This window comes from Copadichromis virginalis, linkage group LG19, assembly GCF_057382275.1.
Source record: "Copadichromis virginalis isolate Kocher_CV1m ecotype Utaka linkage group LG19, C_Virginalis_male_GT1.1, whole genome shotgun sequence".
In the NCBI taxonomy this organism is placed as follows: domain Eukaryota; kingdom Metazoa; phylum Chordata; class Actinopteri; order Cichliformes; family Cichlidae; genus Copadichromis; species Copadichromis virginalis.
The window spans coordinates 2,734,769-2,758,290 of NC_140636.1; the positions used below are offsets into that span (position 1 = coordinate 2,734,769).

General features: G+C 38.9%; 1 protein-coding gene across 2 annotated transcripts in view; it reads left to right on the top strand.

Annotated features, from left to right (window-relative positions):
- Positions 1–2,961: 2,961 nt before the first annotated feature.
- The window catches only part of rragd (ras-related GTP binding D), an 87,388-nt gene continuing 66,827 nt past the window's right edge, over positions 2,962–23,522 (top strand). For both annotated transcript variants that reach the window (XM_085441439.1, XM_085441440.1), the window contains exons 1-2: positions 2,962–3,172; positions 8,371–8,666. In XM_085441439.1, the coding sequence (XP_085297565.1) occupies positions 2,977–3,172; positions 8,371–8,666 (492 nt within the window). In that variant the 5' untranslated portion in view covers positions 2,962–2,976. The remainder of the gene's footprint in view (positions 3,173–8,370; positions 8,667–23,522) is intronic.

The following is a 23,522-nucleotide window of genomic DNA, read 5'->3' on the forward strand; positions in this document are numbered from 1 at the left end:
GAGAGGCAGAGTCTTCAGCTCTCGGGCCCCTCTTCTGTGAAACCAGCTCCTAGTTTGGATTAAGGAACAGCCACCCTCTCTACTCTCAAGGTTAAGCTTAAAACTTTCCTTTTACTTCTCTATCACATCAACATCCTGTCCCAGGGTATTACCCTGACATGTAGCTGTCTTTTTCGATTATCATGTCTCTGGTCTTATTCACATTCAGAAGCAAATGGTTTCTCCTTGCCCATTTCATAAAATTATCTAGTGCTCTCTACTTCTCATGCCCATTACTAATACATCCAGCCACTGCAGAGTCATCAGAGTACTTCTGTTGGTGGCATGACCTGAAGATGTCCTGAAAGTCTGACGTGTGCAAGGTAACAGCACAGTCCTCTATGGAACTTGTGTACTGTACATGGCTGTTACATGTCTGCAGGCTGCATCTTTTCTTTCCCTCTCCCTTTGCTCACCATTTCCCCAGGTCCACAGACTGCAGGCTGGTGTCAATTTGAGGATCTCCAGTTAATTAGAGGAAGGAGGCTTTGATTGGACAAACCAGGAGTGCACACCCTGACAAGGAAACTCACCTGTGGCTGGAGGCGGCTCTGTTAGTGATGGGATTTCTGGCTCTTTTTAGAGAACCGGCTCTTTCGGCTCCCAACCGGCTCTTCAGGTTGTTTTGTTGCTTTAATTAATTTATTATTAACAACAATATAAAATTATGCACGAACGGAATTACTCATGTAAAAAAAAAAGTGGTTTATTTATATATGTTTATATATAAATATATACAGTGGCCCCTAGAGACAAAGCACGCACAAACTCCAAAGAATGTACAAACTCCAAACCACATTTCTAGCGTAACTGAACTTGCAAAACAGAGCTACCTGGATCACTTAAATTACACAATTGAAAGCATATGTGTATTGTTTGTGTATTTATACACAAGCACTCATATAAATAATTTTAAAACAACAACAAAAGCTCAACACTGCCCCTAGCATCCTGGAGCACTTCTGTTGTGTTTTGTACGTGCTTCGGAGTTCGTACGTGTTTTGGAGTTTGTACGTGCTTTGTCTCTGGGGGCCACCGTAAATATACTTTTATTTATTCACTCCACATAAAATGTAATAAATAAATCATATAATACAAAAAACAACTATTCACATTGAAACTTTTAACAATTTAAATTTTCAGCTTTTTGTTAATTTCTAATTTAGTTTCATGCATTTCATCATTAACTTGCACTCGCACTACTACACTGCCATTTTAACCATTTTAGGTTCAGGCCATTAGGTGGCACAGTGTACTTGTGGCAGGATAGTGCTAACATGTAAGCAAGCTAGAAGACTGGCATCCTTGCTGGGCATCCAGTTAGGGAAGCAACACATTAATAAGAGAATTCTGGGTAAAACCAAAGTTCCGTTCCCTAGTAACTAGTTACTTTGAAAGTAACGAGTAACTTGAAGTAACTGAGTTACTTTTGATAGGAGTAACTAGTAATGTAACTAAGTTACTAATTTAAAGTAACTTACCCAACACTGGTAAAAACACAACCAATACAGCCTTCGTTCTCACAATTGATTGTCCACAAAAATCAGAAGAGAATTAGGAAAAAAGGTTTTTAAATATGCTGCCCCTGTTTTCTGGAATAATCTGCAGAAGGAACTGAAATGATCAGAATTGCTTACCTTGGGGGAGTTTAAGTCCCTCTTAAAGGAACAAGACAATGACTCTTTTACTCAGTGTGATTGTTTTTAATGTTGCTCTTAATTAATCTGTTATTGTATATTGTTCACATGTTTGTATGGGATATTCTATTTGTTGTGTACATGTTTTTGACTTTTGCTGCCATGATGTCAGGTCTCTCTTGGAAATGAGAATTTTTATCTCAATAAGATTTTTTTTACCTGGATAAATAAAGGACTAATAATAAAAAGAATAAATAAAATATTATTGAGTTGCTGTTTTGTAATTGGCTAATTAGACATCTGTGTTAATGAGAAGTTGAATAAGTGTCCCCAATAAAGTGGACAGTAAGTGTATATCCCCCTCTTAACTCTTTGCTTAGTTCTACAGCCCCGTTCTGTCCTCCTTGGCTCCTCACAGGTCTGGTTCCATTCAGTATCACTGATGTGTTCAGTTGGTCCCATGTGAAAACAATTAGGTTCTCCACAGAGACAAACAAGAAACAAACAAGAAGACTCAGAAAAAGGTGTAAAAATGAAACACATATTTAGTAATAAGGATAAGATAGAACTTTATTAATCCCTCGGGTGGGTTCCTCTGGGAAATTCGATTTCCAAAAAAGCACAGCACAGATAAATAGGTCGATGGGAAAACAACAACAAAACACACACTCGGCATGGTGCTATTATTATTATTATCATGTTTTAATAATAATGGAGTGCATTTATATAGCGCTTTTCTAGGCACCCAAAGCGCTTTCCAATGCCACTATTCATTCACTCTCACATTCACACACTGGTGGAGGCAGCTATAGTTGTAGCCACAGCTGCCCTGGGGGAAGACTGACAGAAGCGAGGCTGCCATATCGTGCCATCGGCCCCTCTGGCTATCACCAGTAGGGTAAGGTGTCTTGCCCAAGGACACAACGACCAGGACAGAGAGAGCAGCCTGAACCAGCAACCTTCCAGTTACAGATGAGCTTCCAAATCCCCTGAGCCACAGTCACCCCAAGATGGATGCAGCTATTGTTTCACAGCCACATACGTCTGAAGATCATTCAGATGTCTTTTCCCTATTACCCTAATGCTTTGCTTTCTTTTAATGTGTAGACCTTTTTTGAAATAAATAGTAAAGCAAATCTTAAATAAATATTTATCAGAAATGTAATTTTAATTTGCTTCTAAATACTTTACTACAGTATGAGACGGAGTGTTGTAAAGCTAAACCTACGCTTTGACACCTCCCTGCTTGGCTGCGTATGCAGCGACTGGAGGCGGGGACCGCGGGTGAAAGTTCACCGGCATGGCGCTCACGTATCAGGTGAACGCTGTGGGAAAGCTGGATACCACGAGCAGTTTGAATCCAAAACAAAACATCAGCATGACCAGTGAGAAAGTTTCAGTCCTGTGCGGAGAGGAGGACGAAGCTCTGGAATATGACGACGACGAGTACGACCTGGAGGCGTTCTCTGATGCCGACCTGAGCTGTGAGGACAGAGGTATGGGATTTTTGCAACTTCACTGCTTTGGAAGGTCACACACTCGGAAAACGGGCTGTTTTCTCTACAATCGTGGGCGTAACTAGCGAAGTTGTGTACAGCATGATAATGTCAACTGTGCACACCTACAGAAGTGCCAGGGGTACTGGCATTTATCACTGGTGTCAAGCCAGCCTCCAATTCGAGACTTGCAGTCAAGCCAGCCTCCAGTTGATTTTACGTTCCCTGTGTATTCAAAGTATTACGGGAATGGATGTGGAAACCGGATTTCAAAATAAAAGCCAACTTCGAGTGAATTAACAGATATGTTAAGAACATAATAACATATAATTTAGGCTTTTTTTTTTTTTACAAACTCTAATGTTAGATCTATATGACACAGCCTTGTACCCTAATTGTGCCCTGTCACTATCAAGGCCATCTTATTTTGGATTTCAAAGTAAAAGCCCTGTGAATCTTCATTTTTGAACTACTCTTTCAATGACTTAATAATGCTCTTAAAAGCAAAAGTCGTATTTCCAAATACTATTTGAACTTTATATCAACACTTTCCAACCACAGTCTTTTTACAGTGATACCATATCAATATCAAGTCAGTCTGATTTTGCCTTTCATAGTAATGGCCCTTTGAAATTGTCCATAATTGACTTAATCTTCTAACGATTCAAAATGCTCTAAAATGAAAAATTCTTGTTTCCACAGGGTAATTCCACCTTAGATCAACAGTATACAGCCCCACAGTGATACCATATCAATATCAAGTCATTCTGATTATGCCTTCCAAAATAAATGCCCTTTCAAATTGAGCATATACGGCCTACTTTTTTGACGATTTCAAAATGTTCTTAAACAGAATTTTGCTGTTTCCACAGGATAATTTCACTTTAGTTCAACAGTATACAACCTCACGATGTTACCATATCAATATCAAGTCATTCTGATTTTGCTTTCAAAAATAAAAGCATTTTCAAACTGCCCATATCTGACTTGATCCTGGAACAATTTCAAAATGCTCTAAAATGGAAAATTCCTGTTTCCACAGGGTAATTCCACCTTAGATCAACAGTATACAGCCCCACAGTGATACCATATCAATATCAAGTCATTCTGATTTTGCCTTCCAAAATAAAAGACTTTTCAAATTGCCAAGATACGACCTACTCTTTTAAAGATTTCAAAATGCTCTAAAAGTGAAAATTGCTGTTTCCACAGAATAATTTCACTTTAAATCAACAGTATACAACCCCACAGAGATACGATGTTAAGATCAAGTCACTCTGATTTTGCCTTCCAAAATAAAAGTATTTTCAAATTGCCCGTAGACGACCTACTTGTTTGACGATTTCAAAATGCTCTTAAATTGAAAGATGCTGTTTCCACAGGATAATTCCACTTTAGATCAACAGTATCCAACCCGACAGTAAAACCATGTAAATTTCATGTTGGTCTGATTTCGCCTTTCAAATTAATGGCCCGTCGAATTTGTCCATATGTGATATACTCTTTCAATTATTTCAGAATGTTTTAAAAATGAAAATTGCTGTTTCAACACATATTGGGTTTTCATTTTGAAAAGCAAAATCAGACTCAATTGATTATGACAGAATTGAATCATAAAGATGATGTAAAAGGAAGCTGAAATTGCCACTAGGTTGTAATTGATAGTACGTTTATATTTTAAGTCTGTGGAAAGATGTCATGGTTGGTTTGCAAGCTGTTTTGTAATTTCTTTATTTAGAATGACATCTTTCCACAGACTTAAAATATAAACGTACTATCAATTACAACCTAGTGGCAATTTCAGCTTCCTTTTACATCATCTTTATGATTCAATTCTGTCATAATCAATTGAGTCTGATTTTGCTTTTCAAAATGAAAACCCAATATGTGTTGAAACAGCAATTTTCATTTTTAAAACATTCTGAAATAATTGAAAGAGTATATCACATATGGACAAATTCGACGGGCCATTAATTTGAAAGGCGAAATCAGACCAACATGAAATTTACATGGTTTTACTGTCGGGTTGGATACTGTTGATCTAAAGTGGAATTATCCTGTGGAAACAGCATCTTTCAATTTAAGAGCATTTTGAAATCGTCAAACAAGTAGGTCGTCTACGGGCAATTTGAAAATACTTTTATTTTGGAAGGCAAAATCAGAGTGACTTGATCTTAACATCGTATCTCTGTGGGGTTGTATACTGTTGATTTAAAGTGAAATTATTCTGTGGAAACAGCAATTTTCACTTTTAGAGCATTTTGAAATCTTTAAAAGAGTAGGTCGTATCTTGGCAATTTGAAAAGTCTTTTATTTTGGAAGGCAAAATCAGAATGACTTGATATTAATATGGTATCACTGTGGGGCTGTATACTGTTGATCTGGAGTAGAATTATCCTGTGGAAACACGAAATTTCCATTTTAGAGCATTTTGAAATCACTGAAAGTTAGGTCAATTGTGGACAATTTGAAAAGGCTTTTACTTTGGAAGGCATAATCAGAATGACTTGATATTGATATGGTATCACTGTGGGGCTGTATACTGTTGATCTAAGGTGGAATTACCCTGTGGAAACAAGAATTTTTCATTTTAGAGCATTTTGAATCGTTAGAAGATTAAGTAAATTATGGACAATTTCAAAGGGCCATTACTATGAAAGGCAAAATCAGACTGACTTGATATTGATATGGTATCACTGTAAAAAGACTGTGGTTGGAAAGTGTTGATATAAAGTTCAAATAGTATTTGGAAATACGACTTTTGCTTTTAAGAGCATTATTAAGTCATTGAAAGAGTAGTTCAAAAATGAAGATTCACAGGGCTTTTACTTTGAAATCCAAAATAAGATGGCCTTGATAGTGACAGGGCACAATTAGGGTACAAGGCTGTGTCATATAGATCTAACATTAGAGTTTGTAAAAAAAAAAAGCCTAAATTATATGTTATTATGTTCTTAACATATCTGTTAATTCACTCGAAGTTGGCTTTTATTTTGAAATCCGGTTTCCACATCCATTCCCGTAATACTTTGAATACACAGGGAACGTAAAACAAACTGGAGGCTGGCTTGACTGCAAGTCTCGAATTGGAGGCTGGCTTGACACAAGTCATTTATCGACAGCGCTTCACTTGTTCCACATGTTGTCATGTTAGATTAAATACAATTAAATAGATGAAATGAATTTGTAATAACACCCCATGAAGACAAAGTTTCAAAATTCTTGCAAATTAACAAATTATATGGAGAAATCTAAAAAAAAACGATTGCAAATGATTAAAAAACAATATAAGAACAATATAACAATATAAGGTGTACAAAAATATTCACAACTTTTGCTCAAGTAGAACTACTTTTGCAGCCAAGTAGGAGTAGAAAGACTTTACAAAGAAACAAAGGAAAAACAAGAAACCTTCAATTTAAAGATAATTCTAAATTAAATAGAAACAGCTCTGCACTAGCCTAAACCGCGTTAATGAGGGCTCCTAACAATAGGCTACTATGGTCCACTCTCCATCATGACCTGGCACACTAGTCCCTGACTAAATATCCAGTGGCTCCTCCCACTCCTTGAAATGGCTATTAAATACCAATTAGCAATTAAAAAAGTAATAACAATGATCAATGTGTCATTCAAATATACAATACAACACAATGCAATACAGTTTTATTTGTATAGCACATTTATAAACCAAAGGTATTTCAAAGTGCTTCACAATAATACACAAGATCAAAATAAATCAATTAACAAAATACAGATCAGGTACTAGCACAGACAGAAGGGAGGCACTAATAGACAAGAAGAGTGAGGTAAAAAAAAAAAATAGGTATCAGACCTCAGTTCAGAAGGAAGGTCAGTTCATAGATACAGAATATCAACTAAGAAGTTAAAAGAACCAGTAGTGAAATTAATTCGTTTAGATGCGATAAGGGCACTAACTGGTCAGGAAGGCCAGGTTAAATAAGTAAGCTTTCAGTTGTGATTTGAAGGATTGGATAGAGTCTGAGGCACGAATAGAAGCGGGGAGCCTATTCCAAGGATTAGGTGCAGCTGAAGCAAAGGCACGATGGCACTAGTAATTGACCCGATGATCTTAGCGCTCGGCAACATACAGATAAGGAGATCAGTGAGATAACTGGGCGCAATGTTATTCAGAATTTTAAAAGTGAGTAACAAAATTTTAAACTCAATACGATATTTGATAAAAAAGTTACATGAACCAGTGTAAATCAACAAGAGCTGGAGTAATAGAATCAAATTTTCCAGCACCAGTAAGAAGGCGAGCCGCAGCATTCTGAACAAGCTGTAGCCTATGAAGAGGAATGGATTAGAGACCAACGTAAAGAGAATTACAATAGTCTAACCTGGAGTTCACAAAAGCGTGGAAGTTTTTCAAGGTCGCTGCGTGGTATATAACACTTAGCTTTAGAAATCTGGCGCAATTGAAAGAAGCCAGATTTAATGTAAATATAATAATAAGTTAACAGTGGGACTATTGACAATAATTCTCTAAATGTTTAAAATCAACAGATTCGTTAACCTCCATCCCTCCTTCATAATAGATTTGGCAAATTCCCTCCCAGGAACTTTACGATAAAAGGAGTCCAAAAAGACCCAGACTGGATTAGCAGTTCCTGTTTCATGACTCTGTACATTGTACATCATTCCCTCGACTGTAAATAATCTCTCAGTTCCTGCTGCTGCAAAACATCTCCACAGCATAATGTTGTCACCACCATGCTTCACTGGAGGGATGGTATTGGCTGGTGATGAGCAGTGGCTGGTTTCCTCTAGACGTCGTGCGTCTTTGCCTTTTGGCAAACTCCAGGGTGTAAGATGGTAAAATGTGAAACCAGTGAAGTGCTGTGAATACTATATTGACATACTGGAAATATATTGAAGTGTCTAACGTCACCCATCTCTGGTGGAAAATGTACTGAGATGTGTTGTAATGTTAATTGAAGCAGTTCAATTTAAGTTGTAGATTCAAGCTGCTCTTCATATTTTTGGACACCAGATGGCACCGCAGAGGACTGTGTTGAGAAGCTTTGAGTAATGACACCTTTTTCAATACAAGTCTCAGTGTTTCAGAAAGCTTCATTTGGCCGTCACTAATTAAGAGTACCGTGCGCACCAATCTTTAGAACTTGTCTAATTTAGAATTGCTCACCTAAAGGTTTCCCTTTGCTGTTTTATAGCTCCAGGCTTCAGTGATTCCGTGAATGGTGTGGTCAAACCTCGTATTTTGTTGATGGGCTTGAGAAGGAGTGGGAAGTCCTCCATCCAGAAAGTGGTTTTCCATAAAATGTCTCCCAGTGAGACTCTGTTCCTGGAGAGTACTAATAAGATCTGCAGAGAGGATGTCTCCAGCAGCTCCTTTGTCAGTTTCCAGATCTGGGACTTTCCTGGTCAGATTGACTTCTTTGACCCCACTTTTGACTACGAAATGATCTTCAGAGGCACTGGAGCATTAATCTTTGTCATTGATTCACAGGTCAGTTCACAAGGAAATACAGTGAAACAGTATATACTATATACTGTTGTCATGTTACCATAATAGCAAAATGTGATTAAAAGTTTTGGAAATGGAGCAGTAAAAATCCAAAGCTTAACAGATTCACATTTGGCTGATTCCCCCATCCAGGTCCTCTGTGCACTGTTACTTTTTCAGAACAGCTGCTATTAGGGCTGTGAGATATGACAACGTTAAACACAAGTCTATCGTTTCATATTTAACTCTGTTGTTTATTTTGAGCTATCATAGCAAACTGTTTACTGCAGTATTTTTTTCATTGCTTTAGATGACTGTTTGCAATAGTCACCTCGTCACCACAGAAAGACCAGCCAAAACGAATCAAGGAGCTTGTTTGTAAATGAGCAGCCACCAGAACAGAAAACTGTACTGTGCAAATTATGCAGCATACTGGTCCCCATACTGATGATCGGCTCTGCTCTGTGGTAAAATCAAATCTGACTGTACCACATCATTAAAGGCAAGAGAGAACTGAATGGCAGTGGAAGGATTAATAAGAGGGTAATGACATGCTTAGTATACTGCTTAACTTTAATGATGTTTTCAGAATTTGCATATCTGTCAAGTAGGGCTGTGTCATATTATTGTTTGTGGTGATACCATTATAAATGTTTATGTGATAAAGGGTAATTCCGGTTAATCAGAGATATATTATGATATGATATTCTAGACCCAAAATTCATATCTCGATATTTTTTAGCTGGATGGCGATATAAGATATATATCTCGATAATTTTTTTTTTAAGCCATAAAGTAAGAACAAAAAGAGAGTTCTTAGTCAAAGCTGTGTCCCAGATGTCACACAGGCACTTTTATTAACATACAGCACAGATGTACATGAAAAATTACTCAAAATTAAATTATGAGCATTCATTAAATAATAATGCTCCATAAATAAAAGAAAACAAGGTTGTTTTTGTGCTAAACAAAGAGCTCACAATTGTGCAGTCAAAATGTAAACTAAAAGACGCTGAGCGTAATAACAAAGACAGACAGATTTCACAGCTGCTCTGTTCCCAAGTTTTACTGTGTGACTGATAGCCTGGAGTTTGAAATCCGCTTCATAACCACGTCTCTTACAGGTGCCATTTATGGACTTTATACACACACAATACGGTAATATTACGTTGATGCACAGTACGTATCACTCCGCGAAGCTCCTCGGTAGCCGTAATGCGCCGACAATCTATCAAGCGGTGCAGCTCCGTAGCTTACCAAAGTCGTACTCAAACATTTTGACAGATTGCTGAGCGCCGTGTACCACATAAAATCGGTTCGCGGCCATCAAGCACAACCAGAATTCATACACAAGGCGCGCTATCAACTTTTGAGAGAATGAAAGGATTTTAGGGTTAGCGCTGTTAGCTCGTTAGCGCGGTTAGCTCGTTAGCATGTTTAGCTCGTTAGCACGTTGACGCCGTCCAGCCCCACGCATGGGGCGATGCACAGTAACTCGTTAACGGAGATTTGCCGTGTCCGTCTTGTCGCTGCCTGCACGTGAAGCGATGGGGGAGGAGGGGGAGTTGTCTTCAGTGAAGGCGAGGTGGAGTAACGTTGCGTAGAGACAAAAGTGGACGAAAGAGAGGCAAACTTGCGGCTCCACAACTATAATTATAACGTAACATAGACTATATCGATATAAAGGATATTGTCACATCTTATATCTCGTATAAAAATATATCGATATGTTTTAAAAACTCGATATATCGCCCAGCTCTATGATATTCTACCTGGAAAGTAAGGTTCAGTGGAGTTTTATTTATACAGTGCCAAATCACAACAACATTTGCCTCAAGGTGTATCATAATCTAAGGTAACTCCTACAATAATACAAAGAAAACAGAAAACTTTCAGGGAACTTTTAGAACAGCAAATGCATGAACCAGTTTTTCAGCATAAATCTGAAACATATATTTCTAATTTTTGCTATATTACATAGATAAAGGAAAGGAGTCCTATATGTTTGTTTAATGTGTGCATGACTTGTCCTGACCAAAAATGCCTCCATGATTCCTCACAGACCACAGTGAGGCCATCCAGAGGAATTATATGGCGTGTGAGATTTAAAGTAATCTCAGTTTTGTCCAATTTTATAATTAGAAAATTATATGTCATTCAAACCTTCAGGTCTCTAAGACATGTCCATAATTTAGTTGATTTGTCATCTGTCTTCCTAAATAATTCTAAGTGGGAGACATCTACATTGCAATGAAAGTATATGTAGTATTTTCACACAACATTAACCAGTAGAAGCATATATAATGTAAAAAGTATTGGTCCCAACACGGAAACCTGTGAAACTGCATGGCTAACTTTTATATATGATGAAGACTTCTTATTTACATGATAAAATCCAAATCTCAGTTAGATGGGACTCAAACCTTTGCAGTGCAGTTCCTATAATACCAACACTGTGTGGTAATATACACATATTGCTAAATATATGCAATGTTTGGTTTTCTTCCTGAATACTATCGTTGTTTATATTTATTGCGAGAAGAAACGGTAAAAACGACGTTTTATAAGGAAAACGCTCGAAAGCACTCTCTGTCTGTGAGCAAAAACAAAACCAAAACAAACCCACCCACTATTGGTGGAAAAATGTACCATGTCGACCAATCAAAAAATGATATGGCAACATGGAATTTAGTTGTTTAGGAAGGGGGAAGTTTTAGGAGTGACGGCGGTGTCTTGAGATGTGACAGATTTGCGACGTTTAGCGCAAATCTTGTGTAGTTAATGTGTAGTCTAGTCAATAGTTTTGTTGTGTGTGTCAGAGCAATGAGGCGACTGCTGAATGTTACAGGTGTTACAGGAGTGATACATCTGAAGGAATGATCTTGGTGGGAGGTGATTTCAATTGTACTTTGAAAACAGCTGTCGCCAGACTCCCGGCACACAATGGCCCCAAATCCAAAAAATCTTGTAGTTTATTTATTTATTTATTTTTTTCATTTTTTATTTTTGGGTTTTACAGTTTACGATGCGGGTTACAGGCATTGATTAACACAATTTGCAATAGACCAAACAAAACAGAAACACTGAACAATCGGGAGTGACCAGTAGCCAGATTATTGATTTTAAGATTTGAGAATTAAATTCGGCTTATGTATATTGGTGTATTGGACCCACTTATCCCAGCACGACAAAAAACAACTTACTCTGTTATTCACATATGCCGTTAACTCCTCCATCCTATAAATCTCTAGTGTTATTTCCCACCACAATGATAAAGTTGGTACATCTTGTAATAACCATTTCTTTGTTATACATTTTTTACTTGCAACTAGCAAGGCACTTAGTAAACATTTATCTTTTTTAGACCATTCCTGTGGCGTACATCCAAAAAGAAATGTTTTCATTCCAAAAGGGAATGTACAGTTGAAAATTTCTTGTAGTGTTTCGTGAATGTCTTTCCAATAAGTCCTGATCAAAGAGCAGTCCCACATTATGTGAGCGTGGTGTGCTCGTTGGTGTCCACATTTTCTCCAACATACAGGGGGATTCCCGTCATAATGAGTCTTTTGACAAGGGGTGATAAAGAACCGTATCATAGTTTTCCATCCAAATTCCCTCCATCTTCGTGAGGAAGTGCATTTCCATTGTTGTTCCCATATTTGAGTCCATTCATCCTTTGTTATATACACTCCTCCCTCCTGTTCCCATAATATCTTCACATATTCATTTGAGTGAGAAAGCTTATTTGTAAGAAATGTATACAAAAAGGAAATATGTTTTTTATTTACGTTGCCACTATATGCCTTTTTAAGCATAGCTATCAAATCTACATTAGTGTTCGACGCCACTCTGATTGTTGTCTTAATATGTCTTATTTGCAAGTATCGATAAAAATCCTGCTTTTCCAGATTGTATTTTTGTTTCAATGTATCCAAACTAATTAAGTTCCCATCTTTAGTCAGACTATCGAATGCAGGTAATCCTTTAGCAGACCAACTTTTAAAACGTGAGTCCAATTTATTTGGGGCAAATCAGAGTCATATGCATACTATTTAAATAAAGCCAAGTCCTGTTCCAATTTAAATTCCCTCATAACATTTCTCCATACATTAAGTGTACATTTCACCCAAGGGTTGTAGACCTTGTCTATATATTTTTTAATGTTTAAGTCCATCAGGACAGCTTGTATTGGAAAAGAAAAGATGCTCTCCTCAATATTTTTCCATTGTGCTTTATAGCTTATATCACACCAGTTAATCACAGTCTTCAACTGAGCAGCCCGAAAATAATTTTTTAGTGACAGCAGCCCCCATCCTCCTGTCTTTTTTTGTAATTGTAAAGTTTTAAAACAAACCCTTGGTCTCTTCCCTCCCCGTATAAATCGTGATATAATTTTGTCCCATTCGTTAAATTGGCTTTGATCAATTTGTATTGGTAGTGTTTGGAATAAATACAGTAATCTTGGCAGAATATTCATTTTGATGGATTCAATTCGTGATCGTATAAAGTTAGAAAGGGAATCATGTTCCATCGTTTGATATCATCCACTATTCTCTTCTGCAGGGAACCAAAATTCTCCTCAAATAATTTAGTTAGGTCTTTAGGTATGACAACTCCAAATATTTCAATGATTTTGCTTGCCATCTCATTGGATATTGAGCAACCAAGTGAGCTGGGGGGCTAAAGTTATAGTTAAGTATTTGAGTTTTGGACATATTAATTTTATACCCAGAAAGTTTCCCAAATTTTTGGCATAGATTCATCAGTTCAGGTAGGGAGTTATGTGTTATGTGTGTTAATATCTCATCTGCATAGCAAGCAAGCTTATGTTCCTGTTCTCTAATGTTTATTCCCTTGATGTCTTTGTTTTGTCTGATTGATTGTGCCAGAGGTTCTAAGTATAATGCGAATAAAAGTAGAGACCAAGCGCAGCCTTGTTTATTTCCTCTTTGCAGAGCGAAGCTATTTGAGAGATAACCATTAACTTTAATTCTTGCAGTAGGGTTAGTATATAATGCCTTCACCGTATCAATAATTCTATTATGTAAGCCAAATTTGTTCAAGACTTTGTAAAGAAAGTCCCAATTTACAGAGTCAAAAGTTTTTTCTGCATCGATACTCATAAGCATGTCTTTACTTTTAGATGTTTGTATCTGATTTATTACATGAAGAGTTCTGCGTATATTGTCCTGTGTCTGCTGATTTCTTATGAACCCCGTTTGGTCATTACTAATTAGGTTGGGTAAAGATTCTTCCATTCGTCTGGAAATTATAGAGGTAAACAGTCTGTAATCTATGTTGAGGACAGAGATGGGTGTATATTATTGCTAATATATATTGTAATATATCTATATCACTAAAGCACTTCTGGATGGATGCAAACTGCATTTCGTTGCCCTGTACCTGTGCATGTGCAATGACAATAAAGTTGAATTCTATTCTATTCTATTCTATTCTATATGAGCCACACTCAATTTTGTCTTTACCTTCTTTTGGGATAGCCGAGATGATAGCCTCATTCCAACTCGGTGGGATTTGCGCTTTTTTTAACACCCAGTTGAAAGTAGAGAGTAATATAGGGATCAATTTCTGTTTAAATTCCCTGGTACCACTCTGCGGTATAACCATCGGAGCCCGGTGACTTGTTTGTTTTTAATCTATTGATGGCTTTCATGAGTTCAGTTTCTGTCACTTCTGCAATCATTATTTTATTTTGTTCCTCATTCAAACTTGGTAGGTATAAAGAATTCAGAAAATTGTCAATTTCGTACTCGGCTCCACCTGGAACCTTAGCGTATAATGCTTTATAAAATGATTCAAAGGCTTCCTGTATCTTATGTAGATTAGTCATCATGTTGCCAGTCTCTGGGTGTTTAATTTTAGTTATAGTATTCTCTGCAATTTTCTTTTTAAGTTTCCATGCTAAGAATTTTCATTGATTTTGATACACATTCATAATATTTCTGTTAGTAATTTTCTCTTTATCGCTTGTGTATTCAGCTTATTTATTTCATTTCTGATCATTGTTAGTTGTTTTAGAGTGCTGGTTGAAGGCATTTGTTTATGCTCACTTTCTAATTGTTTTTGAGTCCTTTGTAATTCTGCCATTTTTTTCTCTCGAGCTTTTTTCTAAAAAGAGGCAAATGCTATGATCTTCCCTCTTATGACAGCTTTTAATGCATCCCCATAGTATTGGAGGTGACACTTCTCCGTTATCATTTATTTCAAGGTAATCTTTGAGTTCTTTCATTACTTCTTTCTTAAATTTTACATCTTTAAGCAAAGATGAGTTCAATGTCCATGTTGATGTTTTGGGGTATACGTTTAAATCAATTGTCAGATACTGTGGTGCATGGTCACTTATGTCTATTGTACCCATCTCACATGATTGGATTTTATCCCTATCTTTTCCAAACATCATGAAATAATCTATCCTTGTATAAAGGGAATGTGGAGCTGAGTAATGAGAATAATCTCTCCTTGTAGGGAAACGATTTCTCCATACGTCAATTAAATCTACCTCTTCAAAAAGTGCAGAGACTCTTTTATACAGAGTACTTGATTCCAGCATTCTTCTATTAGAGCTATCTAAATCCGGCCGCAGGCGAATATTCAGATCGCCGCCACAAATCAAGGGGCCTTGGGTTTCTGTCACCATTATATTAATAATTTTTTTAAAGAAACTCAGGTAACTTCCTGGTGGTGCATAAACATTCATTAATGTAACCAGATTACCATCAACCGTTCCCCGAGCCAGTATAAACCTCCCTTCCTTATCCTTAATTTCAGACAACTTTTCAAAATTTAGATCCCTAGAGATTAGGATCATCACACCTCGCCTGCGGCCAGATTTGTATGATGAGGAGAACATGTTTGTAAAGCCCATTCTCTTGAATTTTTCATGTTCTTTATTAGTCAAGTGGGTTTCTTGGAAATATACGATTTGTGCTCGATCTTTCTTCATTTTAGTTAGAATCCTGCTTCGCTTAATAGGATTTGTAAGCCCATTTACATTAAAAGAAATAACCTTAACCTCCTAAGACCCGAACTCTTTCATGGCATGCATTTTTTTACCTGATTTTTGTTTCTGAGAGAAATTAGATCCACATATGAGGATATTAGCTTTAAATTTAGAATAGAACAGATGCAGTATAATGTCCTCATAAGTGAATATCACGCCCTTGTAGAGCTGGGCGATATGAGATTTTTTCATATCACGATATGTTTTTTTCATTTCAGGCGATAACGATATCTATCACGATATAAGCCAAATAACTATATTTGTAAGATTTAAATGTGCCGTTGCTCTCAAGTAAAATGTGAAATAATCAGCAGCTTGTTTTTAAATATTTATTTCCCATAATAAGTTCAACAGGGTAGATGTACTTAAGGAACATGAGACTTTTTCAGATAAATAAAGGCAAATATTGCAAACTACACAAAAGGCAGCCGCTAAAGCGTTTAAGTTTCAAAATAGAACAAATGAAACAGACTAAATTGTCAATTCCACTTAGAAACAAAATATTAATTCTAAAAATAAATCTTAGTTTGTTTTAGAGAAGAACAGACAAAACTGACTAACTTTTGTCAATATCAAATAAACTGAGAACTAAAAGGAAATTCTCAATCTCTCCTTGTTGTATAGCTTAGCTTTTCAAACAGTTTTAACAGTTACTTTAGTCTGACAAAAGCCGAATGACGAATTAGCGCTTCCAGTCAGAGACTGAGGCTACGTCCACACGTACACGGGTATTTTTGAAAACGGAGATTTTCCGTTTTCATTTTAAAAAATAATCCCGTCCACACATAAAGGCAGAAATGAAGGAAAACGCTGCTATGAACATGCCAAAGCAGCAGGTGGTGCTAGATTCCTAACCGTGCAGAAATGTTGGCCAATCAGAAGTCTAGAAGCCTCGGTGGGAAAAAGTAAACAAAGCTGGGGCATAGAAGCAGAACCAAGTCGTATGTGTGGACGGACAGTAACTGTGTGTATATGTAAGCATTTAAACACTGCAGAGAGTAGAATTAACAGTAACAGTATTGTAGAAATTCATTTCACCGAAACAATAACGTGGCGCACAGTGTGAGGCATGCACCAGTTTATTGTATTTCCAGACTTGCTTTCGGCACAATTTACAGTGCACGCTACTCTGTTTTTTGTCAGACTTGAAATAGCCGAAATACCTTCACACTACGGAACTTCTATGGCTCTTCCGTTCGACAATCTCTCCGGCATTGGAACCATCATCTGTTTTCTCTTCGGTCACGCTCGGTTGATTTTTCTAGTCGGCACACTCATTTCCTCCATTGTGCGCTGGCTCCATTACCTGCTGGCTGCTTCCCAAACAAACACACGTGCAGCTTGGCACTTGTGCTGTACGTAACAAGGCACGCGACGTGACGCTGCGGCTGTGATTGGTTCGGCTCTGCGCTACTTAATTTGGATTGGCTGACCTTTTTTCTTTTTTTTTTTTTTTTAAGAGGACAAGAGCGGCGAGGTCTATCGCGATAGCTTAATTTCTCTATCGAGTAAAAGTTATATCGCGATACATATCGTTATCGTTCTATCGCCCAGCTCTACGCCCTTGTACAGCAAAATTTTGTATTTTTTGTCTAGACATCCCAAAATGTGATGTCCACATACAGTGGGGCAAAAAAGTATTTAGTCAGCCACCGATTGTGCAAGTTCCCCCACTTAAAATGATGACAGAGGTCAGTAATTTGCACCAGAGGTACACTTCAACTGTGAGAGACAGAATGTGAAAAAAAAATCCATGAATCCACATGGTAGGATTTGTAAAGAATTTATTCGTAAATCAGGGTGGAAAATAAGTATTTGGTCAATAACAAAAATACAACTCAATACTTTGTAACATAACCTTTGTTGGCAATAACAGAGGTCAAACGTTTACTATAGGTCTTTACCAGGTTTGCACACACAGTAGCTGGTATTTTGGCCCATTCCTCCATGCAGATCTTCTCGAGAGCAGTGATGTTTTGGGGCTGTCGCCGAGCAACACGGACTTTCAACTCCCGCCACAGATTTTCTATGGGGTTGAGGTCTGGAGACTGGCTAGGCCACTCTAGGACTTTCAAATGCTTCTTACGGAGCCACTCCTTTGTTGCCCGGGCGGTGTGTTTTGGATCATTGTCATGTTGGAAGACCCAGCCTCGTTTCATCTTCAAAGTTCTCACTGATGGAAGGAGGTTTTGGCTCAAAATCTCACGATACATGGCCCCATTCATTCTGTCCTTAACACGGATCAGTCGTCCTGTCCCCTTGGCAGAAAAACAGCCCCATAGCATGATGTTTCCACCTTCACAGTAGGTATGGTGTTCTTGGGATGCAACTCAGTATTCGTCTTCCTCCAAACACGACGAGTTGAGTTTATACCAAAAAGTTCTACTTTGGTTTCATCTGACCACATGACATTCTCCCAATCCTCTGCTGTATCATCCATGTGCTCTCTGGCAAACTTCAGACGGGCCTGGACATGCACTGGCTTCAGCAGCGGAACACGTCTGGCACTGCGGGATTTGATTCCCTGCCGTTGTAGTGTGTTACTGATGGTGACCTTTGTTACTTTGGTCCCAGCTCTCTGCAGGTCATTCACCAGGTCCCCCCGTGTGGTTCTGGGATCTTTGCTCACCGTTCTCATGATCATTTTGACCCCACGGGATGAGATCTTGCGTGGAGCCCCAGATCGAGGGAGATTATCAGTGGTCTTGTATGTCTTCCATTTTCTGATGATTGCTCCCACAGTTGATTTTTTTCACACCAAGCTGCTTGCCTATTGTAGATTCACTCTTCCCAGTCTGGTGCAGGTCTACAATACTTTTCCTGGTGTCCTTCGAAAGCTTGGCCATGGCGGAGTTTGGAGTCTGACTGTTTGAGGCTGTGGACAGGTGTCTTTCATACAGATGATGAGTTCAAACAGGTGCCATTCATACAGGTAACGAGTGGGGGACAGAAAAGCTTCTTACAGAAGACGTTACAGGTCTGTGAGAGCCAGAGATTTTCCATGTTTGAGGTGACCAAATACTTATTTTCCACCCTAATTTACGAATAAATTCTTTACAAATCCTACCATGTGAATTCATGGATTTTTTTTTCACATTCTGTCTCTCACAGTTGAAGTGTACCTCTGGTGCAAATTACTGACCTCTGTCATCATTTTAAGTGGGGGAACTTGCACAATTGGTGGCTGACTAAATACTTTTTTGCCCCACTGTATGTGGACGCCAGGTCCTAGGAGGTTAATCCCTTTGGCAAGGCAAGGCAAGTTTATTTGTATAGCACAATTCAACAACAAGGTGATTCAAAGTGCTTTACAGAGACATTAGAAACAAGAACAAATAAAAAGCATGATTTAAAATTGAATAAAACAAGCAAATAAACTAACTAACTAATTAACAAACAAACAAACAAACAAACAACAGTATATAAAATCAAAACAGATAAAATCAGAACAGTAGATAAAATCAGTAGTTAAATGTAAGTTTTGAAATTTAAGCTTAAAGTGTGGATTTGGTGCTTTATTCAAATGCAGCTGAGAACAGTTGAGTCTTCAACCTGGATTTAAATAAACTGAGTGTTTCAGCTGATCTGAGGCTTTCTGGGAGTTTGTTCCAGATATAAGGAGCATAAAAGCTGAATGCAGCTTCTCCGTGTCTGGTTCTGACTCTGGGAACTGATAAAAGACCGGATCCAGATGACCTGAGGGATCTGGATGGTTCATACTGGGTCAGGAGGTCATTGATGTATTTTGGTCCTAAACCATTCAGAGCTTTATAGGCCAGCATCAGAACTTTAAAGTCTATCCTCTGACGGACAGGCAGCCAGTGTAAGGACCTCAGAGCTGGACTGATGTGGTCCACTTTTTTGGTCTTAGTGAGGACTCGAGCAGCAGAGTTCTGAATGAGCTGTAGTTGTCTGACTGATTTTTTAGGTAGACCTGTAAAGATGCTGTTACAGTAATCAAGCCTACTAAAGATGAATGCATGGACTAGTTTTTCCAGGTCCTGTTGAGACATCAGATCTTTTATCCTTGATATATTCTTGAGGTGATAGTAAGCTGACTTTGTTATTGTCTTAATGTGTTTTTCTAAGTTTAGGTCTGCATCCATCACTACACCCAAATTTCTCGCCTGGTTTGTGGTTTTTAGATGTATAGATTGAAGTTCTCTGGTGACCTGTAATCGTTTTTCTTTGGCGCCAAAGACTATTACCTCAGTTTTGTTTTTGTTTAGCTGGAGAAAATTGTGGCACAACCAGTCATTGATTTCCTCAATGCATTTACCAAGAGCCTGTACAGGGCCTCGGTCTCCTGGTGACATTGTGATATATATTTGTGTGTCATCTGCATAGCTGTGATAGTTTATTTTGTTGTTGTTTATAATCTGTGCCAGTGGGAGCATGTAGATGTTAAACAGAAGGGGTCCCAAGATGGAACCTTGGGGAACTCCACATGTGATACTTGTCTGCTCAGATGTGAAGTTACCTATTGATACAAAGTATTTCCTGTTTTCTACGTATGTTTTGAACCAGTTTAGTACAGTTCCTGAAAGACCTGTCCAGTTCTCCAGTCGTTTGAGTAATATGTTGTGGTCAACTGTATCAAATGCTGCACTGAGATCCAGTAAAACTAGGACTGACATTTTTCCACTGTCTGTATTCAGACATATGTCATTAAACACTTTGGTCAGAGCGGTTTCAGTGCTGTGGTTCTGTCTAAAACCTGACTGGAAGGCATCGTAGCAATTATTCTGTTTTAAGAAGTAACTGAGCTGTTGAGAAACTGCTTTTTCAATGATCTTACTTAAAAACGGGAGATTTGAGATCGGCCTGTAGTTGTTCATTTGTGTCTTGTCAAGATTGTCCTTTTTCAGTATAGGTTTGATTACAGCAGTTTTTAGTGATTCTGGAAACACACCTGATAATAAAGAAAAGTTGACGATCTGTAACAGGTCTGACTCTAAACTCTTTGAGACCTTTTTGAAAAAACTTGTTGGCAGGACATCTAAACAGCAGGAGGAGGAGTTCAGTTGACCTAAGATGTCCTCCAGGTCTTTGCTGTTAATAGGTTGAAACTGTTTCATGGTGTTTAAACAGTTTTTTGGTGGACACAGTACATATCCTGGATCTGCTGTTGATGTACCAATTGCTTGTCTAATTTTTTGGATTTTTTCAGTGAAGAATTTGGCAAAGTCATTGCAGGCCATGGTCGAATGAAGTTCAGCTGCCACTGACACAGGAGGGTTTGTTAGCCTGTCAACTGTAGAAAATAAGACCCGAGCATTATGGCTGTTTTTAGTGATGATGTCAGAGAAGTAGGACCTCCTTGCATTCCTCAGTTGTAAATTATAATTGTGAAGTTTCTCTTTATAAATGTCATAATGAACCTGGAGGTTTGTTTTTCTCCATCTGCGCTCAGCTTTCCTACACTCTCTTTTTTCATTTTTCACCAGTGTGGAGTTTCTCCATGGAGACTTTTTCCTTCCAGAGATAACCTTCACCTTAATGGGAGCAATAGTGTCCATTACATTTAACATGTTAGCATTGAAGCTATTGACGAGCTCATTGACTGACCCTCTGGGCAGGTCAGGTGTTAATGGGAAGACCTGGTTAAAAATTGCACTACTGTGTTCAGTTATACACCGTTTTGTGATCACTGTTGTTGATATATTTGTGTGGGCTGAGGTTTTACTTTCAAAGAAAACACAGTAATGATCAGACAGGCCCACATCAGACACAGTAACCTTTGAAATGCTCAGGCCTTTGGAGATCAGTAGGTCAAGAGTGTGTCCTCTATTATGTGTGGCCTCTGTTACATGCTGAGTCAGCCCAAAGTTGCCCAGAGTGTTACTCAGGTCTTTAGTCCCTTTGTCCTGAGGGTTGTCCACATGAATGTTAAAATCCCCAGCAATAATTACACAGTCAAAATCAACACAGATCACAGACAGCAGTTCACTGAGGTCATTAAAAAAGTCTGTGCAGTATTTGGGAGGCCTGTAAACATTAAGAAACACAACTTTGGATGGGGCCTTCAGCTGTAAAGCCACATATTCAAAAGACTGAAAACTTCCAGGAGATAGCTGCTTACATTGAAATGATTCATTAAATAAGACAGCAACCCCTCCTCCTCTCCTGCTCGCCCTGACCTCACTGATAAAACTGTAGTTAGGAGGGGTCGTCTCGATGAGAACAGCTCCACTGTTACTTTGGTCCAACCAAGTTTCAGTTAAAAACATAAAATCAAGGCTGTGCTCAGTGATTAAATCATTAATTAAAAATGTTTTCCCAGCTAGAGATCTAATGTTTAATAAAGCCAACTTAAGTGTTTTAGAGGTATTACTTGTCCCCTCGTGTTTGGGAGCAGTCTGTGGCACACAAGGTATGTTTACTATGTTTAAAGATCTTTTAGAGTGCAGCTCTCTGTGTTTTGACCAGGCCACATGTCTCCTGTCACCTAAAAGTACAGAAATTTTAAAACCTTCTAGTAAACAGGGTCCCAGCTTCTCCTGGGAAAAGTCATCACTGCCATAATCCTCACAGCCCGGACCCTTCACACATCACGCATCAGACTGCGGAGACAGGGCATGAAGAGGAACTAAGGGGGGCGAGGCTGGGCAATGTGACTTCGATTGCTCTGTTGAGGGTGTGTTAGGGGTTCCGAAAGAGACTCAGGCGCAGGCCAGGGTTTTCCTTTAAGCGAAGGACAGTGCGTTTATTTACAGTGAACACATACACCAAGTGGCTATATACAACGTGCAGGGGAAACGGGTCCGGGTCGCCAGGGTCCGTGGGAAACAGGGTTGGGAGAAGGGTGTTCCACACTTTCTGTACAAAACGTTCCCCCTTCAATCACTCCTCTCCGCATCGGGTTCCAAAAACGATCTACACACAAAACGTCGGGTTAGCAGGATAATAATAAGAAATTCTCAAGGTGAAGGTTAGCCGAAACACAAGTCTAACTGACACTGATAGCTCAACGATCCAGCGAAGACTAGTGCAGACTCGCCATCTAAGTAGTGCAGTAATCAGCTGGGATCAGCGGCCGGTGTGGTGATGAGCAGGTGTGTGGGCCAGCAGCGGGAGCCCGCAGTGAGCATCGCCGTGGCGAGAGAGAGAGAGAGTGAGAGAGAGAGGGCGAGAGAGCAAACAAACCACAAACATATTGCCCAATAGAGGATTGACCAGCGGGGCACAGGGACCATGACAGGGTGGGGCTCGATGGCGAACCTTTGGCCGCTCTGGTGGGGGGTTTATGGGGGACAAAAAGGAATTGGGACGGGGGGTAGATCTGAGCCCAGCATTGACCCGCTCCATCATCTCCTCAGTGAATTTCAGGTGTGGGGAGGAGGGAGAAAGGGAGGGGGAGGAGGGTGATGGCCTGTCAGGGGTTTGGGGGACTGGGGAAGGTCGTGGCACTCACTTTTCATAAAATGAAGTATCAGAACTTGTATAACTTATTGACTGGTCAACTCCCTCTGAGAAACTGAACAATGAACAATAATAACTGCTCAAAACCAAACAGAAAAAAGAAAAACGTGATTCCAAGGTTGGGGTGATTCCTATCAGACCCTGGCACATATGTTGTGTAAGTCCCACCAGCAGGGGGAAGCCTCTCCTTGCTAAAGGATAAGGGCCCCTGATTTCGCCTTTAAGGTGCATTTCTCCATCGTCTCTCTGATAGTCTTAACTATTCATCTAGTAAGGGGAAGGTATCTATTGTCTCACCCACTTTGACAGAGTAGTATATCCTCATTGGTCTCCTGTAGTGGAGGGGGAGCGCCTCCTAAAAATCTGAAACTGCTCACGAATGGCTCTTTCTCTGTGCCCCTCTGAGTCGCACCGCT